This window comes from Pelobates fuscus, chromosome 1 (assembly GCF_036172605.1).
Source record: "Pelobates fuscus isolate aPelFus1 chromosome 1, aPelFus1.pri, whole genome shotgun sequence".
Lineage (NCBI taxonomy): Eukaryota > Metazoa > Chordata > Amphibia > Anura > Pelobatidae > Pelobates > Pelobates fuscus.
Genome location: NC_086317.1, coordinates 33236414 through 33263293, shown reverse-complemented (window position 1 = coordinate 33263293; position 26880 = coordinate 33236414). Strand labels below are relative to the sequence as shown.

General features: G+C 41.1%; 1 protein-coding gene across 1 annotated transcript in view; it reads left to right on the top strand.

Annotated features, from left to right (window-relative positions):
• The window catches only part of DOP1B (DOP1 leucine zipper like protein B), a 134745-nt gene that overhangs the window by 48870 nt on the left and 58995 nt on the right, over positions 1 to 26880 (top strand). The window contains exons 4-19 of the mRNA XM_063447437.1: positions 2143 to 2313; positions 3960 to 4149; positions 7748 to 7846; positions 8869 to 8992; positions 9400 to 9509; positions 9924 to 10038; positions 11062 to 11182; positions 15797 to 15916; positions 16559 to 16661; positions 18214 to 18405; positions 18660 to 19329; positions 21379 to 21650; positions 22345 to 22497; positions 23842 to 23942; positions 24373 to 24563; positions 25010 to 26588. Of these exons, the coding sequence (XP_063303507.1) occupies positions 2143 to 2313; positions 3960 to 4149; positions 7748 to 7846; positions 8869 to 8992; positions 9400 to 9509; positions 9924 to 10038; positions 11062 to 11182; positions 15797 to 15916; positions 16559 to 16661; positions 18214 to 18405; positions 18660 to 19329; positions 21379 to 21650; positions 22345 to 22497; positions 23842 to 23942; positions 24373 to 24563; positions 25010 to 26588 (4311 nt within the window). The remainder of the gene's footprint in view (positions 1 to 2142; positions 2314 to 3959; positions 4150 to 7747; positions 7847 to 8868; positions 8993 to 9399; positions 9510 to 9923; positions 10039 to 11061; positions 11183 to 15796; positions 15917 to 16558; positions 16662 to 18213; positions 18406 to 18659; positions 19330 to 21378; positions 21651 to 22344; positions 22498 to 23841; positions 23943 to 24372; positions 24564 to 25009; positions 26589 to 26880) is intronic.

Genomic DNA, 26880 nt, shown 5'->3' with positions numbered 1-26880 from the left:
TATTTTGGACAATGTGCCAGGAACTTTTCCTTAATTGTAGAGTATATCTGCCTTTGAACATTTAGACATCAGTCTCTCATGCTTGTAGTAAGTCAGTAACACAAAAAGGGACTTATTTACTAAATGTCTATATGACCGTGAAGATTTATATGGTTTCTTCCTATAAATATACTAGTCTCTGAAACTTAATTAACTACACCGCGTGCAAACATTTATTCTGAATGTACATTTCTTTACTCGATACTACAGGTAACAGGCTGAGAAGGTGACATAGAGATAACGTTTGGACAATGTGCCAGAATTTGTTAACTCCATTGCGAGCTGTGCAGTAACATTGCAATAAGATCCTGCCACACTAAAGCAGGCTTGATAGAGTTAAACCAGATTAAATAAGATATCTTGCCTTTGATAGATGCTAGTTTTTTCCTACATGCAGTAAGTCAGCACCGTAAATAGGGACCTAGTCACTAAATATATATATATGACAGTGAAGTTTTGTATTGTTTTCCTTCCTATGAATATATCAGTCTTTGAAACGTTATTAACCAACTGTAGGAAATAGGCCAACATGGGGATATATGGACTAGCAATCGTATACTTAAATCTGCTCCTTTTTCATCTGTATGAGCTAAACACATATGTATCCCCTTGGGCTATATTATAAGTCTTAAATATGTTGCAAAGATTTTAGCAACAATGTAATTTCATTTTGCTACAACTCACTTAAAAAAATGTATAAAATTACACAAACCCCTATATTTATGGAACTAAACGTATCAATTCCTCTAATGACTTCCCGAATATCTGTCTGCTAGAAAGAAATAGGCATTTTATGAAAAAGGGTTGTCTTTGGGTGTAATTCCTCCCTTTTACAAATTACAGCACACACTGTTTTTTATTGAAATGAAGTATGTTTCTCACTTTTTAATTTGCCCGTTATTTGGCACAGAGTATCCATAATTTGACGTGATTGTCCCAACTGTATCTGATTTTAAATGATAATTACTAAAGCATATATTCTGTATGGGCTAGGATTTGATTTGACTTCAACAGTGATCTTTTTGTGACCAGTCAGTATGTTAATAATTACTGAGAGTTTAATTACTTTTCCTTGGCCTTTTAGCTTCTTACTGTTCTAGTTATAAAGGGACACAAAAATCAGTGAAAACGCTGCATGTCTGTATTAAATAGACACCCCAAGTGCATAGGTGACACGCTAGTGCACCGAAACACGCGTCGGGTGTTATGTTCTGAGTGGGTGTTGGGCACCTATTACCAATGCACTTGGGATGTCTATTTAATATAGACATGCAGCATTTTCACTGATTTAATTATTCTCTCACTCTTTTTATTCTGTATCTGCTAACTATCTAGCTAGCTTACCAGGGAGAGAGGCTTTTTATCTTGCTGTCCTACAAACTTTCTAATTAACCTTTGTTAGGACTGTATATTACTCCTTAGATATGGTGTCTATTGGTCTCAGATACCCCCGCCAATAAGGTATTTACTCTCACCCTGGTATATTTATGTTCATCTAGATTGGGGAGAGGGCAAATCGTGAGCTAAAACAACCAGTCTAATAAAGCCACCATTAGTTTTAGCAATTTACTGGATGACCCCATATTCTCATTATGAGTTAGTGGAGAAGCCTTATAAGGCTAGTCATTTTCTTACTTTGTTTCTAGTTTTGCTGTGTGTGTGTGTGTGTTAGTGTGTGTGTTAGTTAGTACTGGTCCGGCTAAACTAAACAGGTATTTAAACAAGATACGTGCCTACTATGCAGCTTTCATGCATCCACTTTGTTGTGGTTTGAGTGACTTTTTTTCTGTTTCCTTCTATTCATATATTGTAGGGTTAAGCCCTGCAGACACAGCTGGAGTGTCTTTACTGGTGCATAGCTCCCAAGGTATCTGATTATTTGAGTGGATGCAGATCCTGACCATGGGGTGTACAATGTTAACATTAAAGCCTCTGTAGCTCTATAGCCTCTGTATTATTATAACTTATATAAAAAAATCAAATAAACATAATTGCACATTGTTTATTTTCTTATAGTAAATTCAGATTATTGTGGTGATTATCTGAATTTATAGCTGTATCTACCGTTCTTGACTTGTTGTCTGTGTTCTTCTTTTGGTCAAGTTCTGGCTTGTTTCCGCTGCTGTCCCACGCAGCCATGTCAGTGAGGCCCGTACTGCTTGGTCTGTATGAGACCTACTTCCTTCCTCTTCAGAAGTCCTTACTGCCTAGTCTTCAAGCTTTTATCACCGGCTTGCTACCAGGACTGGAAGAAGGATCAGAAGTCTATGAAAGGTACAGTCTCAGTATATTCCAGCATGCATCTCTGTGTGGTTAAAGCCATAGAGCCATATTAACTACAAGGGCCAGATTAATATAGGGGCTGATGCTCCAGACTCTCACATTGCAATAGGTCCAAGCTTTATTTTGGAGCCTATCTATTCTCCTCTGGCTGGGGAGTTGGATTTTTAAATTCGCCTCTCTCCCTGCAGCCAGTGGAGTCTGCTGACCTCTCCTGATGATATCAGGAGGAGGGGGCGTGACTTTCACTGCTCTTCTCCCAGGACCGCTCTCATCAGGAGAGGCCGGCTGACTCCACTGGCTCCAGATCACATCCCACCCCTCCTGGCCCAATGTAAGCCTCAGGGAGGGGGGGGATGCATTTTTTTTTACCCCTCCTCAGTCCCCCTCTATGAGGCCCTGTCCCCTTACTCAGTCCCTGTCCCCTTACTCAGTCCCTGTCCCCTTACTCAGTCCCTGTCCCCTTACTCAGTCCCTGTCCCCTTACTCAGTCCCTGTCCCCTTACTCAGTCCCTGTCCCCTTACTCAGTCCCTGTCCCCTTACTCAGTCCCTGTCCCCTTACTCAGTCCCTGTCCCCTTACTCAGTCCCTGTCCCCTTACTCAGTCCCTGTCCCCTTACTCAGTCCCTGTCCCCTTACTCAGTCCCTGGTCCCCTTACTCAGTCCCTGGTCCCCTTACTCAGTCCCTGGTCCCCTTACTCAGTCCCTGGTCCCCTTACTCAGTCCCTGGTCCCCTTACTCAGTCCCTGGTCCCCTTACTCAGTCCCTGGTCCCCTTACTCAGTCCCTGGTCCCCTTACTCAGTCCCTGGTCCCCTTACTCAGTCCCTGGTCCCCTTACTCAGTCCCTGGTCCCCTTACTCAGTCCCTGGTCCCCTTACTCAGTCCCTGGTCCCCTTACTCAGTCCCTGGTACCCTTCCTCAGTCCCTGGTACCCTTCCTCAGTCCCTGTCCCTTTACTCAGTCCCTGTCCCACATATTGCACACAGGAGGAGCCTATCTATTCTCCAGGCACATTGCACACAGGAGGAGCCTATCTATTCTCCAGGCATATTGCACACAGGAGGAGCCTATCTATTCTCCAGGCACATTGCATATAGGCACATAGTAGGTACCTATCTATTCTCCAGGCATATTGCAGACAGGAGGAGCCTATATATTCTCCAGGCACATTGCAGATAGGCACATAGTAGGTACCTATCTATTCTCCAGGCATATTGCAGACAGGAGAAGCCTACCTATTCTTTCTAACTGATAAAAATTTCTACAAATAAAGTTTTATTCGAATACACACTTTTTAAGAATACGTTTGTAATATGACCCACCAGTGGTTTTTATCACTTGAATGCTGCTTCTTCTGGAAACAAACATAAAAAATCCCAATCAGATTTTTTCGAATACTTTAAGCACCATACGTAGAGACTCTTTTATTAGCTGATACCATAGAGCAGGTAAAGGGATTTCCTGAGGAGACAGAGGAGATCAAAGTTAAAAAATTAAATTACGCAAAAGGTCTTTCATTCCAAGAGGAGAAGGCTGTTTTAGATCTCTATACTAGCATAATAAAAATAGTTAGTCTTCTATTTGTTTTGGTCTGTTTACAGAATGGAAATGTGACCTTGCTTATGTCTTTTTCATCTAGGACGGACCAGTTGCTTCTGAGGCTGGCCGTGGTGGAAGGTCAGGAGGTGTTTTATGCAGCTCTCTGGGGCAGCGTTCTGGTCAGCAGTTGTATCAGACTGCCAGCTTCTCTGTTTGTGGTCAGTCACATCAATAGGGATCTGCCAGCCAAAGCCCAAAGCTACTTGTTGGGCAATGACAGCCAGCTGGCGGTAAGTATGGCAGCCATATATCCATATTAGGAACATCTATAGATCCTTAGAGACCCCAAAATCCAAGGTGATACAGCTACAATGTTTCTCTAGAACAGGGTCAGGCAACCTATGGTACATTTACCGTGCATGGCACTCACGGCTGCCACAGCCAAACAGACTCTGGCCTATCAGGAGTCCTTAGTGCAAACTGAGTGGTGAGAGCCGTTCCTCAATTTACTCATTGCAGCACTTAGAGTAAGTAATCTCCGATCACTTCATCGCAGAACTTGTGTACTGTAATGCGCTCTTGAGTAGAGCAACCTGCAGCAGCTTTCACAACTGCTGCCCTTGACCTGTAGCCCTTGAGCCTCCCCCTCATACAAATAGTACAAACAAAAAAACACACAAAGACAGTCTCCACAATACCACTGACAATCTACATACATGCACACAACCCCACAAGCACCATCTCACAAGCAATACCCCAAGCAGCCCCACACATACACACACCAAAAACACAATGGGACATATCATCCACACACACAATTCCACAAGCAGTTCCCAAATGCAGACAACAGTCACAGGTATCCTACACAATCCCACAAACTACTCATGGAATGTATAATGTACAGTGGCGTACATACCGGGGTCGCGGCTGCGACCGGGCCCGGCCCACCAGGGGGCCCGGCCGCCCCTGCGACCCGGTATGTACGCTCTGGGCCAGCCTCTTCTCCTGGGGGGCCCAGGAGCCGGCCACCTCCGGGCCCCCCGAGGCTGGCCCTGCTTACACCCGCGGCCAGATGGTGCGCGAGGGAGCACTCTCCCCTGAGTGCTTCCTCTTCAGCTCCCTCGCGCACCGCACTGATACCGGAGCCGGAAGATGACGTCATCTTCCGGCGCCGGTATCAGTACGCGGCGCGCGAGGGAGCTGAAGAGGAAGCACTCAGGGGAGAGTGCTCCCTCGCACGCCCGCAGGACCAGCCAGCCCGCCGGGTGACCGGCCCCCCCAGGAGCCCAGCAGCACCACTGGACCCCAGGGAATCCCCTCAGCACTCCAAAAGGTAAGGAGGCTGGGGGGATTAAATAAAAAAAAAAAAACATGTGTAAGTGTAAGTGTGTGTGAGTGTTAGTGTGTGAGTGTGTGTTAGTGTTAGTGTGTGTGTGTGTGTGTGTGTGTGAGTGAGTTAGTGTGTGTGTGTGTGTGTGTTAGTGTGTGTGTGTGTGAGCGTTAGTGTGTGTGTGTGTGTGTTAGTGTGAGTGTTTGTGTTAGAGTGTGTGCTAGTGAGTGTCAGTGAGTGTGTTACTGTGTGTGTCTGTTACTGAGTGTGTTAGTGTGTGTGTGTGTGTTAGTGAGTCTGTTTGATGTCTGTTAGTGAGTGTGTGTTTGTCAGTGAGAGTGTATGTTTTGTAAGTGAGTGTGTATGTATGTCTGCCGCTGAGTGTGTCTTTGTCAGTAAATGTGTGTGTCTGTTAGCTAGTGTGTATGCATTTGTTCGTGAGAGTGTGTGTGTGTCTTCAGCACTTACCTTTCTCCAGCGCCGGACTCCCATGGCGCTGGGGATCCCTCCACCTCTCAGCTCCGAATGCGCATGCACGGCAAGAGCCGCGCACGCATTCAAACCGCCCATAGGAAAGCATTACTCAATGCTTTCCTATGGACGTTCAGTGTCTTAAAATGGCGGAAGCGCCTCTAGCGGCTGTCAGTGAGACAGCCACTAGAGGCTGGATTAACCCTCAGTGAAACATAGCAGTTTCTCTGAAACTGCTATGTTTTCAGCTGCAGGGTTAAAACTAGAGGGACCTGACACCCAGACCACTTCATTGAGCTGATGTGATCTGGGTGTCTGTAGTGGTCCTTTAAGTGTGTGTGCATCTGCATGCAGTGGCGTACATACCGCGGTCGCAACCCCTGCGACCAGGTGCCCGCCGCCATGTGTTGCTGCCCCGGCCCGCGCAGAGTAAGCGCGAGGGGGGGGGGGGCCCCACGGATCCATTTTCGCACCGGGGCCCCATGGGTCATGTGTACGCCACTGATAATGTACAATATAACCGTTCACATATACACAAGTACTAGGCTGCAAAGCAACTGCAGCACCCATAAACTAGCACAATACGGCAACATACAAACCTCAATAAAAAAGAAAAAGAGGTTCGGCTTGGCAAAAGATTTCAAAATCTTGTTTTGGCCCAGTACTACTAAAAGGTTGCCTATTAATGCTCTAGAACATGGGGAACAAAATAAATATACTCTGGCTTAAATGGGAACATAATTTCCGACATAAAAAAATCTAGATGATTATAAGCACTGATTATAAGCACTGTGGTGATTAAACCATAATACGCTTAGCTAAGTAATAAAAATAGCTTAACATAATTACAGATTATACTGGTCAAACACAAATTGTAATAGGAGTTAATTCCTCTCAGTGCTAGCTAGCATTGGCACTGAAAAATGTTTTAATAGTACCCTTTGCATAGAGATTAAATGACATAGGATTTCTCCTTGACGTGCATTTGTCAACCTGATGGCTAATCTGATGTGGAGCAGTATCTGATGCCGTTCTGGAAAATCTCTGATTGGAGAGTAACTGGCGTTAAAAAAAAAAATAAAAAATTTTAATTAGTGATAAAAGTGTATTATGGCTGGGACGGAACAATTGATGTTGTATGTTCGTAAACGTTTTAATCAAACTACAAGCCAATGTATACGTGACAATATATTCCATAGTATAATTTTATGTGGATTGCTGCTGGTTATGAGTACAACTGTGGAGGCCAATGGAAAGCATTAAAGGACCACTATAGTGCCCTGATTATCAATGCTTTCCTATGAGAAGCGCGGAAGCTCTCTAGCGGCTGTCAATGAGACAGCCACTAGAGGCTGGATTAACCCATTAATAAACATAGCAGTTTCTCTGAAACTGCTATGTTTATAGAAAAAAATGGTTAATCCTAGCTGTACCTGGCACCCAGACCACCTCAGTAAGCGTAAGTGGTCTGGGTGCCTATAGTGGTCCTTTAAGGGTACTCACATCACTTCCAAAATGCTCAATAATAGGGGTAGTTGCCATCTTGAAGAGTAAGAAAACTTTTGTGTCGATCTTTAAATCTTATCTGTGAAATATAGTGTGAAAAAAATACAGATGAAAGAAGGTACAATTGTGGGAGATTGACAAATACTGGGTGATAACAGAAAGCCTATGCAGTAGTACAAGTGTACATCCTTGTTGTAAAACATGTTTTTTGGGGGGGGTTTACATCACTTGCCTGAAGGTTAGCGAGTGCTCCATGTGATCTATGGATAACAGCTGCTCTATAAAAGGATAAACATGATGCACGCAGCTTTTTGTAGTGTGGAAACACACTCTGGTTTTTGTCTTTGGGTGTTTTCAAGCCCAGAGAGTCCCTTTAGGTCCTGTGACAGTTCATGGCAATGTTGGGTTCACAAACATTGTATTCGACTTGAGGAGTAGGCTGTCGGGTGTTTTGTATGGTTTTTATTTAATTTGATAATGAAAACTGCAATATTGAATAACAAGCCTTCGAGTTAGATTCTATTATTATCCTCTGTAAGCTGCAGAACCATGAAACCTGTGTGTTGCACTTCTCCTTGCAGATTAAATCTCTGTGTGTCTCCGTTGTGGATGGAAATGTTCTGGTACAAAGGAATACACTGGAAATCCTTCTTTTCTTCTTCCCGTTTCACACTGCACTGGTAAGCTCTGAATGTGATGTTGGTGTTTGATGGTTGACTGGCACCGTGTGCATTTATAAGGCAGTGGAAGTCACACTGTTCATCTACTTAGCACTGTATGTAAACACTTTACATACATAACGGAGTGTGACAGAGCCACGTCCTCCAGTGTTTACACCTCACTCTGGCTCATGTGTAAAAAGATCGAAAGTAATGACAGCAATTTCTGGAGCTTACACGGCACTGCCACTGGAATCCTGGCAACATAGTGTCAGCATCAGCACCTTGCCTGGACTTTAAAGGAGCACTATAGGGTCAGGAACACAAACATGTATTCCTGACCCTATAGGGTTAAAACCACCATCTAGCCACTCTGAGCCCCTCATGCCTCCATAAATATAGAAATCTTACTTGTATTCAAGTCTGGAGCTGCTTACTTTGTCACCGTTTCCTTTAGACCTGCCTGCTTACATCAGCAGAAGTGGTAGCCTGATCCAATCACAATGCTTCCCCATAGGATGGACTGAGACTGACAAAGAGGCAGATCAAGGGCAGAGCCAGCAAAATGCAAACACAGCCCTGGCCAATCAGCATCTCCTCATAGAGATGAATTGAATCAATGAATCTCTATGAGGAAAGTTCAGTGTCTGCATGCAGAGGGAGGAGACACTGAATGTTTGGATGCATTTTAGGCAGCCCTGACCAAGAAGGATCTCTACCAGCCACCTGAGGAGTGACCAGTGAAGTTATCACTATGCTGTAATGTAAACACTGCATTTTCTCTGAAAAGACAGTGTTTACAGCAAAAAGACAGAACAAATTCAATAAGCTGTAGTTGTTCTGGTGACTATAGTGTCCCTTTTATGGATCCAGTAATGTTGGAAAGCGGTTTCCTCTTGTCATTGTAATGGCTTGATTCAGCCTGTTTTAAATTGTCGTTAAATCCACACTGAAAGATTAAAGAAATAATGAGACCCTTTACTGATGTTTGTAAAAATAACAGACTGGCCTTCAGATTAAACAAACTATACTTCTCTGTGTAGGAGCCCGAGGTCTGTCCCATCGTTCTCCTGAGGGCTGATCAAATTAATATACTAGCTGCGTCCATCCAGACTGTCTTGAGAAGGGACATGTCTCTGAACAGGAGGTTATTCGCCTGGCTGTTAGGTAGGTGAAAATGCAGGGGGTCACTTCCAAAAGTTGGGGATTCTGAGAATATGGGAACCGGGGTTTGTATGTGTGTTCTCTGGCTAAATCCCTATAGTGCATGTTTTAGAAGTCTGCTAATGTTTTTACTTTAAACAAACTTTTAATAAAATTGGTTGATGTTCAAACCCACTCTGTAAAAAACCCAATATAAAAACCCCAATAATATAGCTTGGGGGAAAAAAAAACTCAAGCCCATCAAATCAACCTTTCACATATACCTGTACCAGCTTCCAAATGAAGGAGTGTAATACAGCACAAATGGAGGAAATGTGTGCTCCCTGAATCAACAAGCCTTGCAAGTGATCTCGTCTTCAAGTCTACACCTTGTCTAAATGTGCAGAAACAAACATGTTTTCATTTTCCAGGCTCTGACATAAAAGGTGGAATTGTGGCTCCACATTTGAAAGTTTCAGCGGACGACGAAGACTATTTCAATAGTTTTTTCGTGACGTACTCCAAAGATCTCCTGGTTCAGGTAAGTGCGTGCAGCGGCTCTACTCAGATAGCGCCATCTTTAAGCTACGACTTTCATTATCAGGTAGGATTTTTTTGTTGCAGCTGTAAACTCTACTAGTTTTGGATATACAGAACATTCCGCTGTTCGGCGCATGTTCACTTATGTCTCACTAAATCAGGAAGTGCCTCAGCCAATCAAGATCATTAGTTTCAGTTTTTAACAGAGCCCAGCAGGGTTATTTGACTGTATGTCAGTGCGTGCACCACTCCATTCATGAAGTAGAGATGTAACATTTGAGCAATAGATTAATCACACACATTAATCATATATGTAGTTTGTGGGGAAGTAGAAGAGTGGTGTATCCTTTAATGCTGTCTGGGATAGGTTTGTAATCTTTGGAAATGATGGTTTGGTTTTGTGTCCTTCCACTAGGCTTTAATGCAGATATTGCATCAGAACATCCCGCACTCGGACTCCGAGCAAGGTCTGCAGTTTTACCTGAAGCCTTTCAGAATCCTGGTCAGTCTCCTGGACAAGCCGGAGATAGGTAAAGACAGTGTCCGCTGATCAAACAAAAAAGCTGGGATTTTGGCTTTCCTAAAACTACAATAATTTACTGCATAATTTCACAACAACACTTAATTATAGCAACGTATTTGGAGAAATTCTTTGTTTAGCTGTATTGACAGCTTGCTTTATTTTAACTTTAGTTTTGCAGTTCAGATTTCAATTCACAGCAATCAGGAGTTTTGTAAATAACCCTATACGTGTTATCTGGTAAATTTATAAATTAGGCAGAATACATTTAGAATGTTCACAAATTAAAAATGGATAAAAATCCTTAGGAAGGTATCTCAATGTGGGCTTTAATTGTGTCGCATTAATCACAGGTAAGAGGCTCAGGTCTCCTCTTTTCTCCTCAGACTGAGCACACAAAATGCTATCCCTTATAGTGAGATATTGCATTTAATAAAAGAAAAGGCTAAATAGAGAAGACATCCGTGTTCTCACAAATCTAATTGAGGGAGAATCTAAGCTACAGAGACGGTATAGAATGTGGTCCTGGTAGAGTTTCATGCAGTTTGCCATTTTACGAAGCAGAAAAGCTACTATTGATTGGTATATGTTACGCAGTTAGGCAGATTAGGGCTGTTTCATGTGTATGGGGTGCAATGTGGATGGCATGCAGTTGCTACATATTGATGAATACCGATGGAGCAAATTAGGCTGCAGTGGGGACTAGGGACTTCACAGCTGCAGGTTATAAATCACAATGATGCAGGTTTTTTCACTTATTTCCAGCAGTGATCACTTATTGTTCCAGGTTCTATTTGTGTCTTATAAATCTATAATTATTGCATGTTTTTTTGTTTTTTTTATATTTTTACTATATTTTTATTTTACTTTTACCATTATTATTATTATTGCCATTTATATAATGCCAACAGATTCCTTAGCGCTTTACAATATTATGAGGGGGGGATTTAACTATAAATAGGACAATTACAAATAACTTACAGTCTATACATGCTACATTGCTACTATTACAGTCTCACTACTTCCATTCCAGGTCCACCAGTGGTGGGGGATTTATTTTTGGAGGTGATACGGGCCTTTTACGCATATTGCAAAGACGCTCTAGGGACAGATATTAAGCTGAGCTATGGTCAGACTGGAATCCAGCTCATAAGGTACGTCTACAAACTTGGACACCCTGTAAATTGTATGTTTTTGTGTGTTTCTATGTTTGCATTGTTTCTCCTATCTACCCAAAAGAAAACGAGAAGGTGTAGCATAGTCCCATGTTCAGTGGAGGGGGTTGCTTGCACCCTTGCCATCATGCTACAGTGCCATCTGTTAAGCACTAAATAAAAAGAAATAAGTATTTGACACAGGTGACTAACTTGGTTCACAAGTGAAATCATGTGTGTTTGCAAAGCACTAAAAGCCACAAAAATGTTTCAGTGGCAACACTCCTTCCTCTCATTTACACCTCTCATTTACAACCACATGTTACTGGTTTTCTTCGTGTTTCCCTGTTTATAGGGGCATGCTAGGAACCATAAACACTTCATGTGACGCATTTATGCTGCCTGGAGTCCCCGAATGCTGTCCCACTTGTTCAGTGTCGAAATGTTTTCAAACATTTTTACACTGAGTGAGGCCTGGTCCCTCTTTGCAGCCCTGGTTAATCCTTCCACATTAACCCGTGCAGACATTGGCAGACGTAGGCTAAGAGTGTCAGATGAGCACGCTCTGCCTACCACTGCTGCCGATCATTGATATCAGTCAGTGTGTTTAATACAGAGTAACACTTATCCGTATCCGTATCCATACCCTCTACATGTTAATCTGATCCTCTTCAACCTGCTTCTTGCAACAAATTATAAAGTCTGCAATTTCCTTCAATAAATAATAATAAATAAAAAAAGCGAGGGAGGGGTGTTCCCCAAATTTGTTTGCCTGGCTCACTGATGCTCTGTAATTAAATGGGTTTCTTTATTGTGAATATGTCCAGATAGCCGGTTCAGTGACTGAAATTCAGTACACACAAGCAGTCTCTCTACGATCTTAACACATCAAAACAGACAAACTAAGATCTACAGAGCTGAAAACACAAATAGAACATTCCAGTTAACTTATCCTCTGTACATTTAATATGCTCATATCTTGTGGGGAAGGAAAAGCAGAACTGGTCTGTAGATACTGAAGTTTATCGTGCGATCAAACAGTTGGTTATGTATATCTGCATTATGTCCATTGTAACGTCTATAAATGGGAGGCCAAATCTCATTAGGAGTAAATTGAAGTTCTATTTAACCCTTTACCACCAGGCTGTTTTTGTTAAAAATAAATAGCATAACATTTGTTTGAAACTCAGGATGTGTAGCTAGCACATATACACATGATGAAACATTTAGTGATTCGTTTATATTTTCATCTTTAATGAAAATGTTGGTTTGGTTGGGCAAGAAAATTAAAGGTTAGAAAGCCCAACTGTGTAAAATACTATAGGCACCAAAACAACTTCAGCTTAATTAAGCAGTTTTGGTGTATAGAACATGCTCCTGCTGTCTCACCATTTAGGAGTTAAATCACTTTTGTTTCTGTATATACAGTCTCACCTCACTCAGACACATGGCCTGCTTGAAAAAAAATGGTTTAATTTTCAATCAAAGGTTAAGTGCTTTAGAAGTTTTTACCTCCTTTGCTTTGTAAATAGAACTTTAATCACACACAGGAGGCTCCTACAGGATCTAGAGCAGGAGATAAGAAATTCTAGATTAGAAAAACTGTGCAATACAGGAACCTAGACTATCTAGGTTCCTTTCAGGAAGTGTTTAGAAAGGCTGTGTAGGTCACATGCAAGGAGGTGTGACTAGAACTGCATACACAAAGTGATTTAACTCCTAGATGGCAGAGAATTGAGCAGTGAGACTCCGGGGGCATGATCTATACACCAAAACTGCTTCATTAAGCTAAAGCTGTTAAGCAAAATAAAATTGGGCAAATAACTTGCTTCTGAGCATTTGTATGAAACAAAATGGCATATCTAGGAATGCAGGTTCTTGTATATAGCTTCAGGATGTTATGTCAAGCTTCTTTATTGTCAAGGACATTACTACGTTTTTATTATACAATCCCTGTAGTGTACCAGAACATGTCACTGCAGTATTGAAGGCGTCAGGAGGCTTTCCTCCATTTAGGTGCAGAGATGGATTGGGATAGAAATGAATAACAAATGCTGATCTATAGTGCAACAAATTAATGCATTCACAGATGTATTTTACACAGATGTAAGTGATACTACAGTGACAATTTAGTAGATGCACCCCGAATATAATGAACATGTATTTTTCATGCATTATTTCTCTGGGCGTATCTGGAAACAAAAAACTCACCAAAGCTGCAAATTTGAGGTCTGCAATCTTTGTAAGCCATCCCCCCCCCCCCCCCCCCCTAACATAGACATTCCCATATATCTGTGCTAAGGTGCTTCATATTTCAAAGAAAAACAAACTATAAAGAGAGCTAATGACAATTCTATCACCTTTAGAAATGCACTCTTAACTCTATTAGCAGATAGATCAATGTAATTTGAAACTACTTGCAATCGAAAGACGTAACAAAGGTCATATTTTATCTATTTATTGTAGACCTTGTTTAACAATCTATTGTAAGCCATGTTTTATCAATTTATTATGGCCTCTATTTAAATCACTTTCCAAATGATTCAATACTGTTAGAAAAACATTCTAAATGATTTAACTACAGAATTCACCATTAACATATAGTGACATTTTTGTAGATTAAATCATTTTAAAAAAACTTATTAAATAAAGGCAAAGACATGGACATAAAATAACAGACATTTATGTAGGAAAAAGCAAAAATGCTAAGTCGGATAGTTGTTCTTTATAGAAGAAGCCAATCATTACAAAAAGTGAAACTGTACCTCAAATATACCGTGGTACCTAGGTTTATGAATTTAATGCGTTCTCCAGGAAGTTTCATTGCGAACATTTTTGAAACCGAAACATGGTTTCCCATAGGAATACATTGAAAACCAATTAATCCGTTCTGGAGGTCAGAAAAAAGTCAAAATGAGCTGACATGGAAACCAACCCACAATGCAGAACACACAGTAAAAGGCATGCAAGCGACGTAGCTCAGCTCCCTACTTTTCCAGCGCTTGAGAAACGCTCAAAAAAAATCCCCAAACCGCTGCAAATAATTTCCAGAATGGCTCCAAAACTCGATGCAAAAACCGCTCCAACACCTCCACACACGACGCCACGTGCTACTCACAGACTCCAGCACGCATGGGGGCGGCGCTATAACTCTCCCAGGCGCAATGCATCCTGGGGAAACTTGCTTCGTATTGCGAACAAAAACGTAAACCGAGGCATTATTTTCAATGGAAATTTTATTTGTAAACCAAAAATTATATTAACCGAGGTGTTTGTAAACCGAGGTCCCACTGTATTTTAACTCACTCTAATGTATAAAATCTGATGTGTAAAGTGTGTGGATTTTTATTCATATGTCCAATAGCTATAAATGACCATTGTAGCGGAGAGGCAGTATAATCCACAGATCTCCGCTGGTAGACAGGAACACAGGCAATAATCAGCATAGGCAGGTACAGCATACAATATTCCAGGTAGCGTAGTAAGAATCCTTCCCTCCCAAGAACTAGACGAAACATAGGCTGGGAGTCAACTGAGTGCTTTATTCACAGGTCACAGTATTTATGCAATTCCCCATGCAAGGGGTTTCCCTACTGACATTGCAGGGGTTGTACAGTAGGGGACTACATGGGGAACTTAGCAACCTGGACATTTCTCCCGTAATACACTGCTGCACGAGAGGGACACTCCCACCAGAATATACAGTTAAGTGGATTATCCCCTCGTGCAGCAGAACCAATATTTCACACAAAAATCCATAACTCATACAATATTCGTCTGATTTAAACGAAGGGACGTTCGGTAGATAGATGGGGTCTGAGCGCACATTTCGTGAAAGTGCCGCTCAGATCCCAGCTTAAATAACCGAACTCCGTACGAAATACACATTATTTCTAAGTTACCTCCAAACTACCGAATGACTATAGAATCACATTACCGAAGGACCGGGGCTCCCGAACGGCTTGGAAGTCCAGCGGTATTCGTGCCGTCGAGTAGCCGATTTTAGTTCCAGGCGCTCGACGACCAAATACCGCTGGGCTTAACAAAGGATCCAAGATGGCCGACCGCCGCGTGGTCCGTAGCCGAACGACGGCCACCCTGAATCCTCTTAATTGCCTGATTGCAACAATGTTGCAATCCTTAATGGGTGCCACACGACCTCCTGTGTGTGGTCTCCATTCGGTAGTTTGGTCGTTTCACGAATGGTGTTGAAATTCACCGTTCGTGAAACGATTACATGAATGCTGGCGGTTTTCGTATGCCGGCAGCATATGAACGCTAGGATTTCCTTGAACCATGTTACACAGAATACATACGCTTGGTTCTTAAAGGTGTATACACGTATGCATAACATTATATATACATAAAATACAATGTATAGTGGCTGGATTTGCCACAACCATCTAATACTAGAAAGTTAAAATCCATTTCAAAAATATAACACTGCATATAGACTAGAGGTGTCCAATCTTGACCCTTAGACTCTTTTGAGTCTCATAACAAGGATTATGGGAAATGTAGTTGGAAGGCCAGGTTAGGGCACCCCTTTTTCTTGCAATTGGTCCCCTTTAATACTGATCTTTGACTTGTGTTTTTTCCCCAATCTCTTTGCAGTGCAATTAAAGAAAACAAGAATGCATCTGAGATCGTTAAAACAGTCAATTTACTAATCACTTCTCTAAGCACTGACTTTCTTTGGGATTATATGACTGTGTGCTTTGAAGATTGCTTCAGGTAGAGTAAACCTGTTTGACATCCTTGTGCTGTCTGTATTCTTCTCCCTCTTAAGCCTTGAAATATGGTCACGGTTTCCTGTTTGCACATTGGATATATTTGTTGTTCTTTTTTTTATTTTAATGAATAATTCTGTTTAATTGTCCAACTCTTTTGTTCTTTTTGTTAAACCGTTTTTAATAACTTGTTCTCAGTTATAATGCCAAATATAGGGCAAAAAAACTTTACTATATTCATCATGGAATGTCTGACACGTATTGGACTAAGCTACTACGTATTAACAGCAGTTTAGAAATATTTTTCCCAGCAGTGTTGTCATTTGAGCTCCTCAATCTATATGTCCTATCCTGTGTCACCTCTCCACGTTCTCACTAGAATTTCTCTCTCCCCTCCAGGATTTTCCCTTTTTAAAGCACTCAATTTCCCCCCCCCCCCCCCCTTTTTTAACATTTATTTTTCTTTCGGCATTGAGTAAACACAGCGCAGTTATATTCTGAATATGTAGCTGAATGCATCATACTGTCTGAAAACCCTGATCCTGCCTTTTGATTACTTTGGTTTTATAATAAGCACAGTGATGGGTGATTTTTAATTAATATTTTTTCTTCTATGTTTTTCTTTGGTGAATGTTCGTCCATCTAGGAAGAAGTCTCTGGATAGTACGAGTAGTCGTTACGTGGGCTGGGCACCCTCTGTGTCTGAGATCTGCACTCTGCTCGTTTTCCTGTTGGATGTCATACCTCTGGTATGGAAATTCTTCATCCTATAAAATAAATATCACTTTACAATGATTAGTCCTTCTTTAAAGGAACACTATAGTCACCTAAATTACTTTAGCTAAATAAAGCAGTTTTAGTGTATAGATCATTCCCCTGCAATTTCACTGCCGAATTCACTGTCATTTAGGAGTTAAATCACTTTTTCTGTTTATGCAGCCCTAGCCACACCTCCCCTGGCTATGATTGACAGAGCCTGCATGAAAAAAAACGGTTTCACTTTCAAACAGATGTAATTTACCTTAAATAATTGTATCTCGATCTCTAAATTGAACTTTAATCACATACAGGAGGCTCTTGCAGGGCCTAGCAAGCTATTAACATAGCAGGGGATAAGAAAATCTTAATTAAACAGAACTTGCAATAAAGAAAGCCTAAATAGGGCTCTCTTTACAGGAAGTGTTTATGGAAGGCTGTGCAAGTCACATGCAGGGAGGTGTGACTAGGGTTCATAAACAAAAGGAATTTAACTCCTAAATGGCAGAGGATTGAGCAGTGAGGCTGCATGGGGCATGTTCTATACACCAAAACTGCTTCATTAAGCTAAAGTTGTTCAGGTGACTATAGTGTCCCTTTAAGTCAAACCGTGAAATGGAAAAGAATATCGTTATTAACTCTGTGATACAAATGTAGCTGGAATTTATTCACTAAAGTGGGGATAAATAGAATATTTTGGGCCGAAACCATATAGCTGAAAAAATAAATAATATATATATCTGTTCAGTTCATCAGTTTTATAATAAAAACAAAAAAAAGGTTACCAGCTAGCCTTGATCTTAAAGAAATGATATAACCATTTCTCGATTTCCTGGACAGTGGAATGCTGGGAGCTTCTCCGTAAATCCCATACTCTGGCTGCTTCAGCCCTGTTTTTTTTTTTTAACCAGTAACTGGTACGGAGGGGTTGAAAATTGTAATTCAATTAAATGTCCGCATTCATAATGAAATCCTGGTAAGTCTTCAAGGAGCAAGAATTAAACATACTATAGCTTGGTGGCACAAGGGATAATATTCCTGTATTTTCATTTTAGTTTTAATCTTTGTCTTGAAAAGACATTTCAGTTGTCGGTGCCACTTTAACCCCTTAAGGACCAAACTTCTGGAATAAAAGGGAATCATGAAATGTCACACATGTCGTGTGTCCTTAAGGGGTTAAATCCCTTTTTTCTGGGTAATGTTATTCCTTAGTTGAATCCCTGGATTAAAGCAGGCAATATGTTATTTGACCCGGTGCAGTAAGATAAAGCCTTGTTAGTTTGATGTAAGTATCTGATCTAAATTGTGAGTTTTCTGAGCAATGATAAGTACAGAGCTCTGAAACTCTAGCCTATGTTTAGCCAGCAGTACACGATGACCGAAATCTAATTATTGATGTTAACGGGTAGATTAGAAATGAGTACCAGCAAAGATAATTAAAAAGCTTCTCTTGCAGTAGTTATAATATATATCTGCAACCATAGAGAGCACGCTTGTTTATATGGCAGAAAGATAAACAAACATGTTTGATTCATTTTTTTGCAGGAGCTGTATTCAGAAGTTCAGACCCAGTACCTGCCACAGATGTTGAGTTACATGACCCAGTCTCTGTCTGAGAACCTGGATGTACTAAGCCTATCAGAGCTGACCCAGGCGCTCAAAACATGTTTCAAAATTCTTAGCAAAGTTCAGATGCCTCCTGCCTACCTGGACATGGAGAGTCTGAGTGGGGACTCTGTGAGTATTGATCGACTGGAGAAAAGTGCTTGCCAAATATCAGATTAAACTCCGATCCTCTTTTTCATCATATATTTCACGTGGATTAAAGGGCGCCTCTCTCCCCAGTTCATTTTAGTTTCCTTTGCTTTTGTTTCTCTTCTGTCCTGTATATCACTTACCCTAGAGCCCTGTCCCATAGTTATTCTGTTTGTTTTAGTGATATAACTTTGTCTTGGCAGTTTTGACAGACTCCACTCCATGTTTTATTCCAGAGTCCATTAAAACTTTCAGTGCTCCTAAATCCCGTTGGGGAAACGGAAGTGGACTCTGTAGAAGAGGAACCTGTTTATCCCCCACTGAAGTCAGAAGACAGTGGAATCGGACTAAGCGCATCATCTCCTGAACTGTCTCAACATCTGCGGGTGCCCAGGGTGTGCCCAGAAAAGGGAGATGTCTGGAAAAAGGGGGGTAGTGTGCAAAAAACCCTCCACTGCATCCAGGAGCTGATAGCCTCGTTTGCCAGTAAGCAGCTGTTTGGTATTCATCTGCAGAATAATGGGCAAAGCTCCTCAGTGATCGCAGTGCCTCCAGAGAAGGAGGGGAATGCAAGAAAAAGGGGCTCATGGGAAACAAAGCAAATCACAGTTCCCCAGTTTAAGCAGATGTTAACAGACTTTTTTACTCCCCGAGCCCCAGGGACGAAGCATAAAAGCGCGAAGTTGGACTCTTCCCCAGGGTACACGCACAGCAGGAAAGGAACCAAAAGTACTGAAGATGAATGGGACATTGACCATTTTATTCAGAACATGGGGGAGGTGACAGAGGACTGCAGGGAAGCCTTTGCTGCTGCATGCCACTTTTTATTGGATTGTGCAACCTTCCCAGTCTATCTATCTGATGAAGAAACTGAACAGTTACATTCCACCCTCTTTCAAGTGCCTGGTAAGGGGACATCGGCTTACGGTAGCAATAACGGTCATTTTATTATAACTGTTTCCTGGCTTGTTCATTGCCGGTATTTACTTCAAGAGATTTTATAGTGATAGGAATACAAAGCTTCATTCCCAACACTATAGAGCTGTCTGGTTCCAATGCTTCAGTGCTTTCCTATGGGAATTTTACTCATGCTGGATGTCTCCATGTAGAACATCAGTTAAGGGACCAAAAGTTTGTTGGCAACCAGGAAGTGCTTCTAGTTTCTCTCTGATTGACAGCCACTAGAGGCAGTCTTAGTCCTGCAAAGTAACCATTGTAATTGCTCAAAAACTGCAATGAGTTACATTGCAGGACTAAGTGAGATTGGGACATTGCACCCTGACCATTTCAATGAGATGAAGTGGTCTGGGTGCCTGTAGTGTCCCTTTAAAGGAGAAGTATGTATACTTGGGAACAGTAATGCATTGTGTGTACTGCCGTACTCCTTTCAAGTCTGTTATTGAAAGGATATATAATGGGGGGAAAATGCCAGGGCACAAGTACCCGCATCAGTGGGCACTCATGCCCGTGGACGACAAACGTGCATGAATGTGTTCACATGCAATACTTGTGAAAAGTGTATTCAGAACTGAACCGTGGGGACACCTGTAAAAGTCATGTTAGGTTACAGCGTCACATCGTAGAATGGCTCAGAATTGAGTACATCCGATAATAGTAATATTTATGCATCTAGGGGATAAAGAAAAATTGATGAAGCAGTGTATAGGGTGGCTGGACAGAAATGGTAGGGGTTAACCCATCGGACTAAATGACAAACAAAAGGAATCTAAGCTGTCCAGTGACTTTTAATAGATTCAAAATTTAAAAGAGCTGGAAAAATACCTAGCTCAGGACAAATACTTATATTAGGCACTACATAGACCCAATCAGAGATGCCAGGGAGAGCCACAGTTGTGTCAAGCCCCTCCAGCAATGAGCTGTAATGATTATGGTGCGTAAAGTACTCAGTTTATCACCTTTGTGTGATACATTTATGGGATAAGTGTGGACAACATTGGCAATCAAACAGCTACAGGCAATCAAACAGCTGCCGGTGACCTATCCACTAAGCAAACTCACTTGACATTGAGCAAGTATTTCATTTTATTCAGCACAAATAGGCTTTCTTACTACCAAGTGCTTGTTTGGCTTGCTGCTAATAGTGTAGCTATCTGTAATAAATATCCATCAGTCTGAATGATGGTAGCTTGGTTTGTACCAAGTTGTTTCCAAACTGTCCAGTTTAACACTCTAAACTCACATTTCGCTCCCTTAATAGCTTTATCTCTTAGAGTACAAGTTTGTACGGGTACTGGGGGGAAAAAACAAGTTAGAAAATAAGTTATTGTGAAACATCAATCCAGTAAACAATGAATCACATTGTTACATGAGGCTTAATTCTGTATGTTTGTTATCAAAACAACAGAGAACGGTAGGCAATTGAGATAAAGAAAAGCCGAAATGTTAAAGGGACACTATAGTCACCAGAACAACTACAGCTTAATGTATTTGTTCTGGTGAGTATAATCATCGCCTTCAGGCATTTTCATACAAACACTTCAGAGAAAAGGCTGTGTTTACATTGCCCTCTAGGGACACCTCCAAGTGGCCGCCAGTCAGATGGCCACTTGAGGTGCTTTCTGGGGCAGTGCTGCACAGTAGGCAGCAGTGCCATTCAGTGTATGTCGCCCACATCCCACCTCCTTGACGATTTCAGCCAATCCAATGCTTTCCCTTTGGGAAAGCATTGAATTGGCTAAAAAAGAGAAATTCTGATGTCACCAAGGAGGCAAATTGGGGCGCGGCCAGCATTGATGGACCTGCGCTGCGCTGGGAATAATGTGAGTTTTTTTTTAACATTTTCTACGTTGGCTCAGGGGGAGCAATACATGTTTGTGTTCCTGACCCTATAGTGTTACTTTTTAACATTTCATCCAAACTTGCTCCAAGTACTCTAAATGAAAATCCTAATAATTCTCTCTTTGTTTTATTATTTTTTTGTGTGTTCATTATAAGGATCTGGTGATGCCGGGTTCCCATTATGGTTTAAATCCCTCATGACCATCTGTTGCTGTGTGAAGGATTGTTATATCCAGAATGTAGCCATTTCCACCTTGCTTGAAGTCATCAATCATTCCCAGTCCTTATCTATTGTCATGGACGATCGAATGAAACGGGCTAAAACATCGGGATATGGTGCGGTGTTTGGAAAACTGCAAATGGTCACGGTGCCGCCTGTCTCACCAGGCGTCCTGAAACTCATTGCAGAGAAAACAGATTTCTACCCGGTACGAGTTTAGTGTCCAATGTCTGTCTTCTAGCCTTTCATACTGAAAGCGTTGATACCATTGATGTTCCCATCTTTAGATAGTTTCCCGTCAACACCTGTGTTCCTGTATTTTAGGGAACTTTACGCACGTCTTGGCCCACTTGTGTATGTCAGTTTCTGTTGGACTGTGCAGAAGATAGGTCCTGGCAGTGTCCCCCCCAGTCTGATTTAATATAATATCCATTTTTACTACAATAAAATTAGTGGCTGACCTAGCAATGTATTCTTTAACATGGTTTCCAGTTGTGGAGATAGTGAGAGTTACAGATAAAAAGCATTACTAGTGGAGAAATTGCCATGGAAACCAGTGGAACATTTTCCTGATTGCTCCATGTTTAGAACTTTGCCCCAGATTTATACAGCCCAGTATATCTAGGGTACGAGCATGTCATTAAAAACATTGCAAACATGACAACTCTCCATATGAGAAATAAAGTTAACAAGTCAATACATTTTAGGTTTGATTCAAAGTAATTATAAATAATATGTATATAAATATAATACAAAATAAAGAGTAAAAATGGTTCTAAGTTTTAAACATGCTTGCCACCATATATAAAAATAATGGACGTTTTTGCGTGTTGGCCCACTTTTAGAAATGTTATTTTGCGATTATTCTGTGTATTTTAACACTGAGCCCTATTTCCCATCAGAGAGTGGCTCACGTCCTGTGGAATCAACTGAATATGGAAACCAGAGAACATCACATTACATGTGTCGAGCTGTTCTACAGACTGCACTGCTTGGCTCCTTCGGCTAATATTTGCGAAGAAATCATCTGCCAGACTCTGCTGGACAATGATAAGGTGAGATACGGTAGTTTGAATTCCTAGTATAGATCGGTCCTAAGATATTATACAACACAACATGAGAAAATGTGTAATCAGGCATATATTGGGTTAAACAACTGCTATGACTTTATCAGCCGTTTCTTGTCTATTGTGATGAAGACGATCTGGTTGTGTTTTAGGTCAAACTGATGAAATCTACAATTTCACAGAAAACAATAATGTTAAAAAATGTATGTTCCTCTCCATAGGAAACAAACTGTATAGTCATTTTGTGTTTGATGTGATTGTGTGATTGTGTTAACATTGTGTCATTACTACTCCTCAGTTAATCGTGCTCCATAATCCCATGCACCTTGCAATTGTGAAGTCTATTTTTTGTTGAGGAATTACCTGCTTGTAGAATTGTTGGTTCATCTTAAAGTAACACTACAGGCACCATAACAACTTAATTACAATTAGGTTGTAATGGTGGAAGGAAATCCTTGTCACTGGCTTTCCTGAAGGCGTTAACCATAAAGGAATGGTTTAAAGCCATCGCTCTGCCCCTGTTCTTTCTCTCAATGTCCAAAACTTCTATCAGGAAGTTTTGGACCTTTTGCCACTGGGAGCATTAGCTGGTGATCTCAGGCTATCAATAGCTCACCATTAAAAAAATAGAGGGAAAAAGATGCTTTTTTTTTTTTTCTCTCTTTTCTTAAAGGGGTCAGCAGGCATGCAACGATGCCCATTGATGAGGTTGTTATAGTGCGAGCAGATGCCGGCATACCTGGGACCTCCTCATACCATAACAACTTCATTGCCCGGTGTGTGCCTTTTAAGTGATCTTCTAAACCAACAGGGCTAACACACAAGAGCAATTTAAAGTTCATTCTCTAATGGTGGGGCATCAGAGAGAGACTAATGTGGTTTCCACAGTGATTGCTTCATTTTTAGACTTCTGTATAAAACCACAACTAAACCGCAATTCTTTAATTGCACTAAACATGCAGAGTCATTAGAATCCCATGATCTATTACTGGGCATCACAGATAGTAGAATATTATGCCTGATTTTAAACTCTGCAGCTGGCACAGTGGGTGTCTTCAACTCTCTGTCACTGTATACTGGCTATGTTTACAGGATTACTTACTATAGTGAGAATCAAAGTGAATATCAAATAGCCGATAGGAACATTTCTCTTATTCATTTGTGTTTCCAGTTCCGTTACTTTGGCCTTAAATTTGAACTGTCGCTTTAGCTAACGGTGAATATCCCTGTTTTCTGATTGCTCCATATTTAGAACTCGTACTCTAGATATACTGGGCTGTATAATTCTGAGGCAAAGTTTGTGTGTATATATATGTTTTTATTCTTTAACAGGTAACCAGATTAGAGGCTCTGTTCCGATTCTCGGTGATTTGGCATCTGACAAGGGAAATACAAGGCAGCCGAGTCACATCTCACAACCGCTCTTTCGATAGGTGAATAAATGATATTGATTTTTATTCTCACTTATTGATTTTTGCTCCGGGGAATACAATGAGTTTATTTCTGTCTTCTGTTTGATGTTACTTTTGATATTATGGATTTTGGATTATATTTTTGGCCTTTTCAATAAAGCTTTGATTCACACAATTATAGAAACAGTCAGGGCTATTTACAATAGTGAGAACTGCTGGGAATTCAAAGTGAATATCAAATTCTGGCTAAAACAACTAAACTGAAAACAGAATTGACTTGGAGATTTTTCAAACTTGGCTACTTGGGCATAAACTTGTGATTTTTACTTTCAACTCACTTTGAATTCCGAGCAATTCTCATGTTAGGGAATAACCCTGGGTGTCTTTACAGATTCTCCATATGTGAATATAGAACCAGTAAATACGCCTTGTGCCCTGTTCCTTTTTGTAGATCCCTGTTTGTGGTACTTGATAGCCTCAACTGCTCCGATGGAGCGATCGGTGCAGCTGCGCAGGGATGGCTTATCCGAGCTCTCTCCTTAAACGATGTTGCAAGAATCTTGGAACCTATACTACTGCTGCTACTTCACCCAAAGACACAACGTACCTCCATTCATTGCATCAAGCAGAACAACGCATCAGGTCAGGAGGCGTTTTAATAAGTCGTCCATGTTCATATTTACCATGTAAATGTGGATGCATTTTTTTATTGTCTTGCTCACATTAAATAAATTCATTGGATGGTAGCGCTTTAAAAAAGATGCAATCTAATCTACAGACTGTGATAGACAACTTGGTAGCAAATCATATATTCAGTTTCATGATCGGTAAAACTTTAAAAATGTACGTAGAGATTTTAATCTACCATGTTACTGTCATAATGGGTTGCATGCACTGTTAATGTCTTCTAAAATTAATTCTGCACTTTATCAGATGCAAATATTGCATTATGCTAATATTATCTGCTGACATTGCAGTCTGCAGTGTAACTTTTTTTTATATATTTTGTGTTGAACCAATGCCTGTGTTTTTGTGTAACGTCTGTGTTTTGCTTTGTTGTTTTTTTTTTGTTTGTTTGTTTTTTTTAGAAGAATTCAATTACTGGTTTCGAAGTAAAAAAAACTATTTGAAAGACCCCTCAATGATTCACGAATTCCCAGAAAGTAACGGGGATGAAATCTACCCTCAGTTTAACACAGTTGACCGAGAGGCTATATGGGCTGAAGTGGAGAAAGATCCTGAGAGGATAAGAAATGAGTGGAGAGAAAGTCAATCATCCAATTACAGCAACTCTCGATATGGTGGCGAAGAGGACAGTGAACACACAGAATCTGCTGATACTAGTACTGGCCATAACGACAGCGAAAACACGTCCTCCTTTACGCCCAGCTCTGTTGACCTTAGCAATGACCAGTCTTGCGGAGACAATACTGATGGGCAGAGCAATCTGAAGAACATTGGTCACCCAAACATGGGCTATGTAGATGCCCCAAGACAAAGTACGTTGTTAAATCTGGTACGAACCGAATCTGATATAACGCAGACATCAGAATCGCTGTCCAGTGACGAAGAAATGGATGTGGAGCTTCAAGCCATCCGAAGCACTAGACTTCTGAAGCAGCAGAGAGAGAAAGAAGAGCTGATCGAGGCTCTTTTTAAACATATTCTTCTGTATCTACAACCCTATGATTCCAAAAGGGTATTGTACGCCTTTTCTGTGCTGGAAGCCATTTTAAAGACCAACCCTAAAGAATTTATTGAAGCGGTAGCCAGCACCAGTATGGACACCAGCTCCACAGCCCATCTGAACTTAATATACAACCTCCTAGCCCGTCATCAGGAAGCCCTTGTTGGGCAAAGCTTTTATGGCAAACTCCAGGCACAGTCACCATCAATGTGTCCTCATTCTTTGTTGATAGAGCTGTTAACTTATCTCTGCCTCAGCTTCCTACGTGCATACTACCCATGTTACATTAAGGTCACCCACAAGGATGTGCTGGGCAACAGAGATGTTCAAGTGAAAAGTGTTGAAGTCTTGATCAGAGTGATGTCTCAGTTGGCCTCCATAGCTAAATCCTCAGAGAGCAAGAACGTTGAATTCATCCATAGTTTGCTGGACAGATGTAAAGTTCAGGAATTTGTTCTTCTCTCATTATCCGCTTCCATGTACACAAGTCAAAAAAGGTATGAGATGGTGTCCTCAGGTGTTAAAGATGTTGACGAAGGTTTATTTGAGGAAAGCGTCATTAATTTTGGTCAAGACCAAATTTGGAGTGAGCACCCTCTACAGATTGAGCTCCTTAAACTCCTGCAGGTCTTAATTCTTCTGGAGCACTATTTGCGTCAACTATCAGAAGATCAGGATTCTAGTGCAGATCTCTCAAAGGAATGGCAACGAGGTCTCAACTTTCAGCAGTCTATTAATGCAATGCAATACGTACAGTCTCATGCAATAACTTCCCAGGGATTGTTTGTCTCCGCAGTGGTGAGAGCTCTGCGCCCGGAGTATGGATATGGGATGCATTCTCCATGGGTTACTTTAGTGACTTCATCTTTGCCTTATTTTGGAAAGTCGTTGGGGCTCACAGTTGCCCCTTTTATTGCGCAGATTTGTAAAAATTTGGATGAACTCGTGAAGCAATATGAAAGAGAGTCGGTAAAGATCGGGTAAGTTTCATATATTTTTCAATATCTCTTTTCTGAGAAAGACACTCGTGCCAGAGATTGCAATACATGATGAGAACATTTTGATGCATCATCTCTTCCGCTAAGTAAACTTCTTTATTTTTTCCCTTTAGTCTGTAGTAGTTTTATGAAAGGTCTCAGACCTGCTTTGTGTGTTCTGTAGAATAAGATATACATATTGTTTTTACATCATGGCAAGCATAATCTATTTTCAGAATTCCAATTTAAGGATGTCTGTAATGGGCAGACCATGATTGTCACATATGTCCAGTCA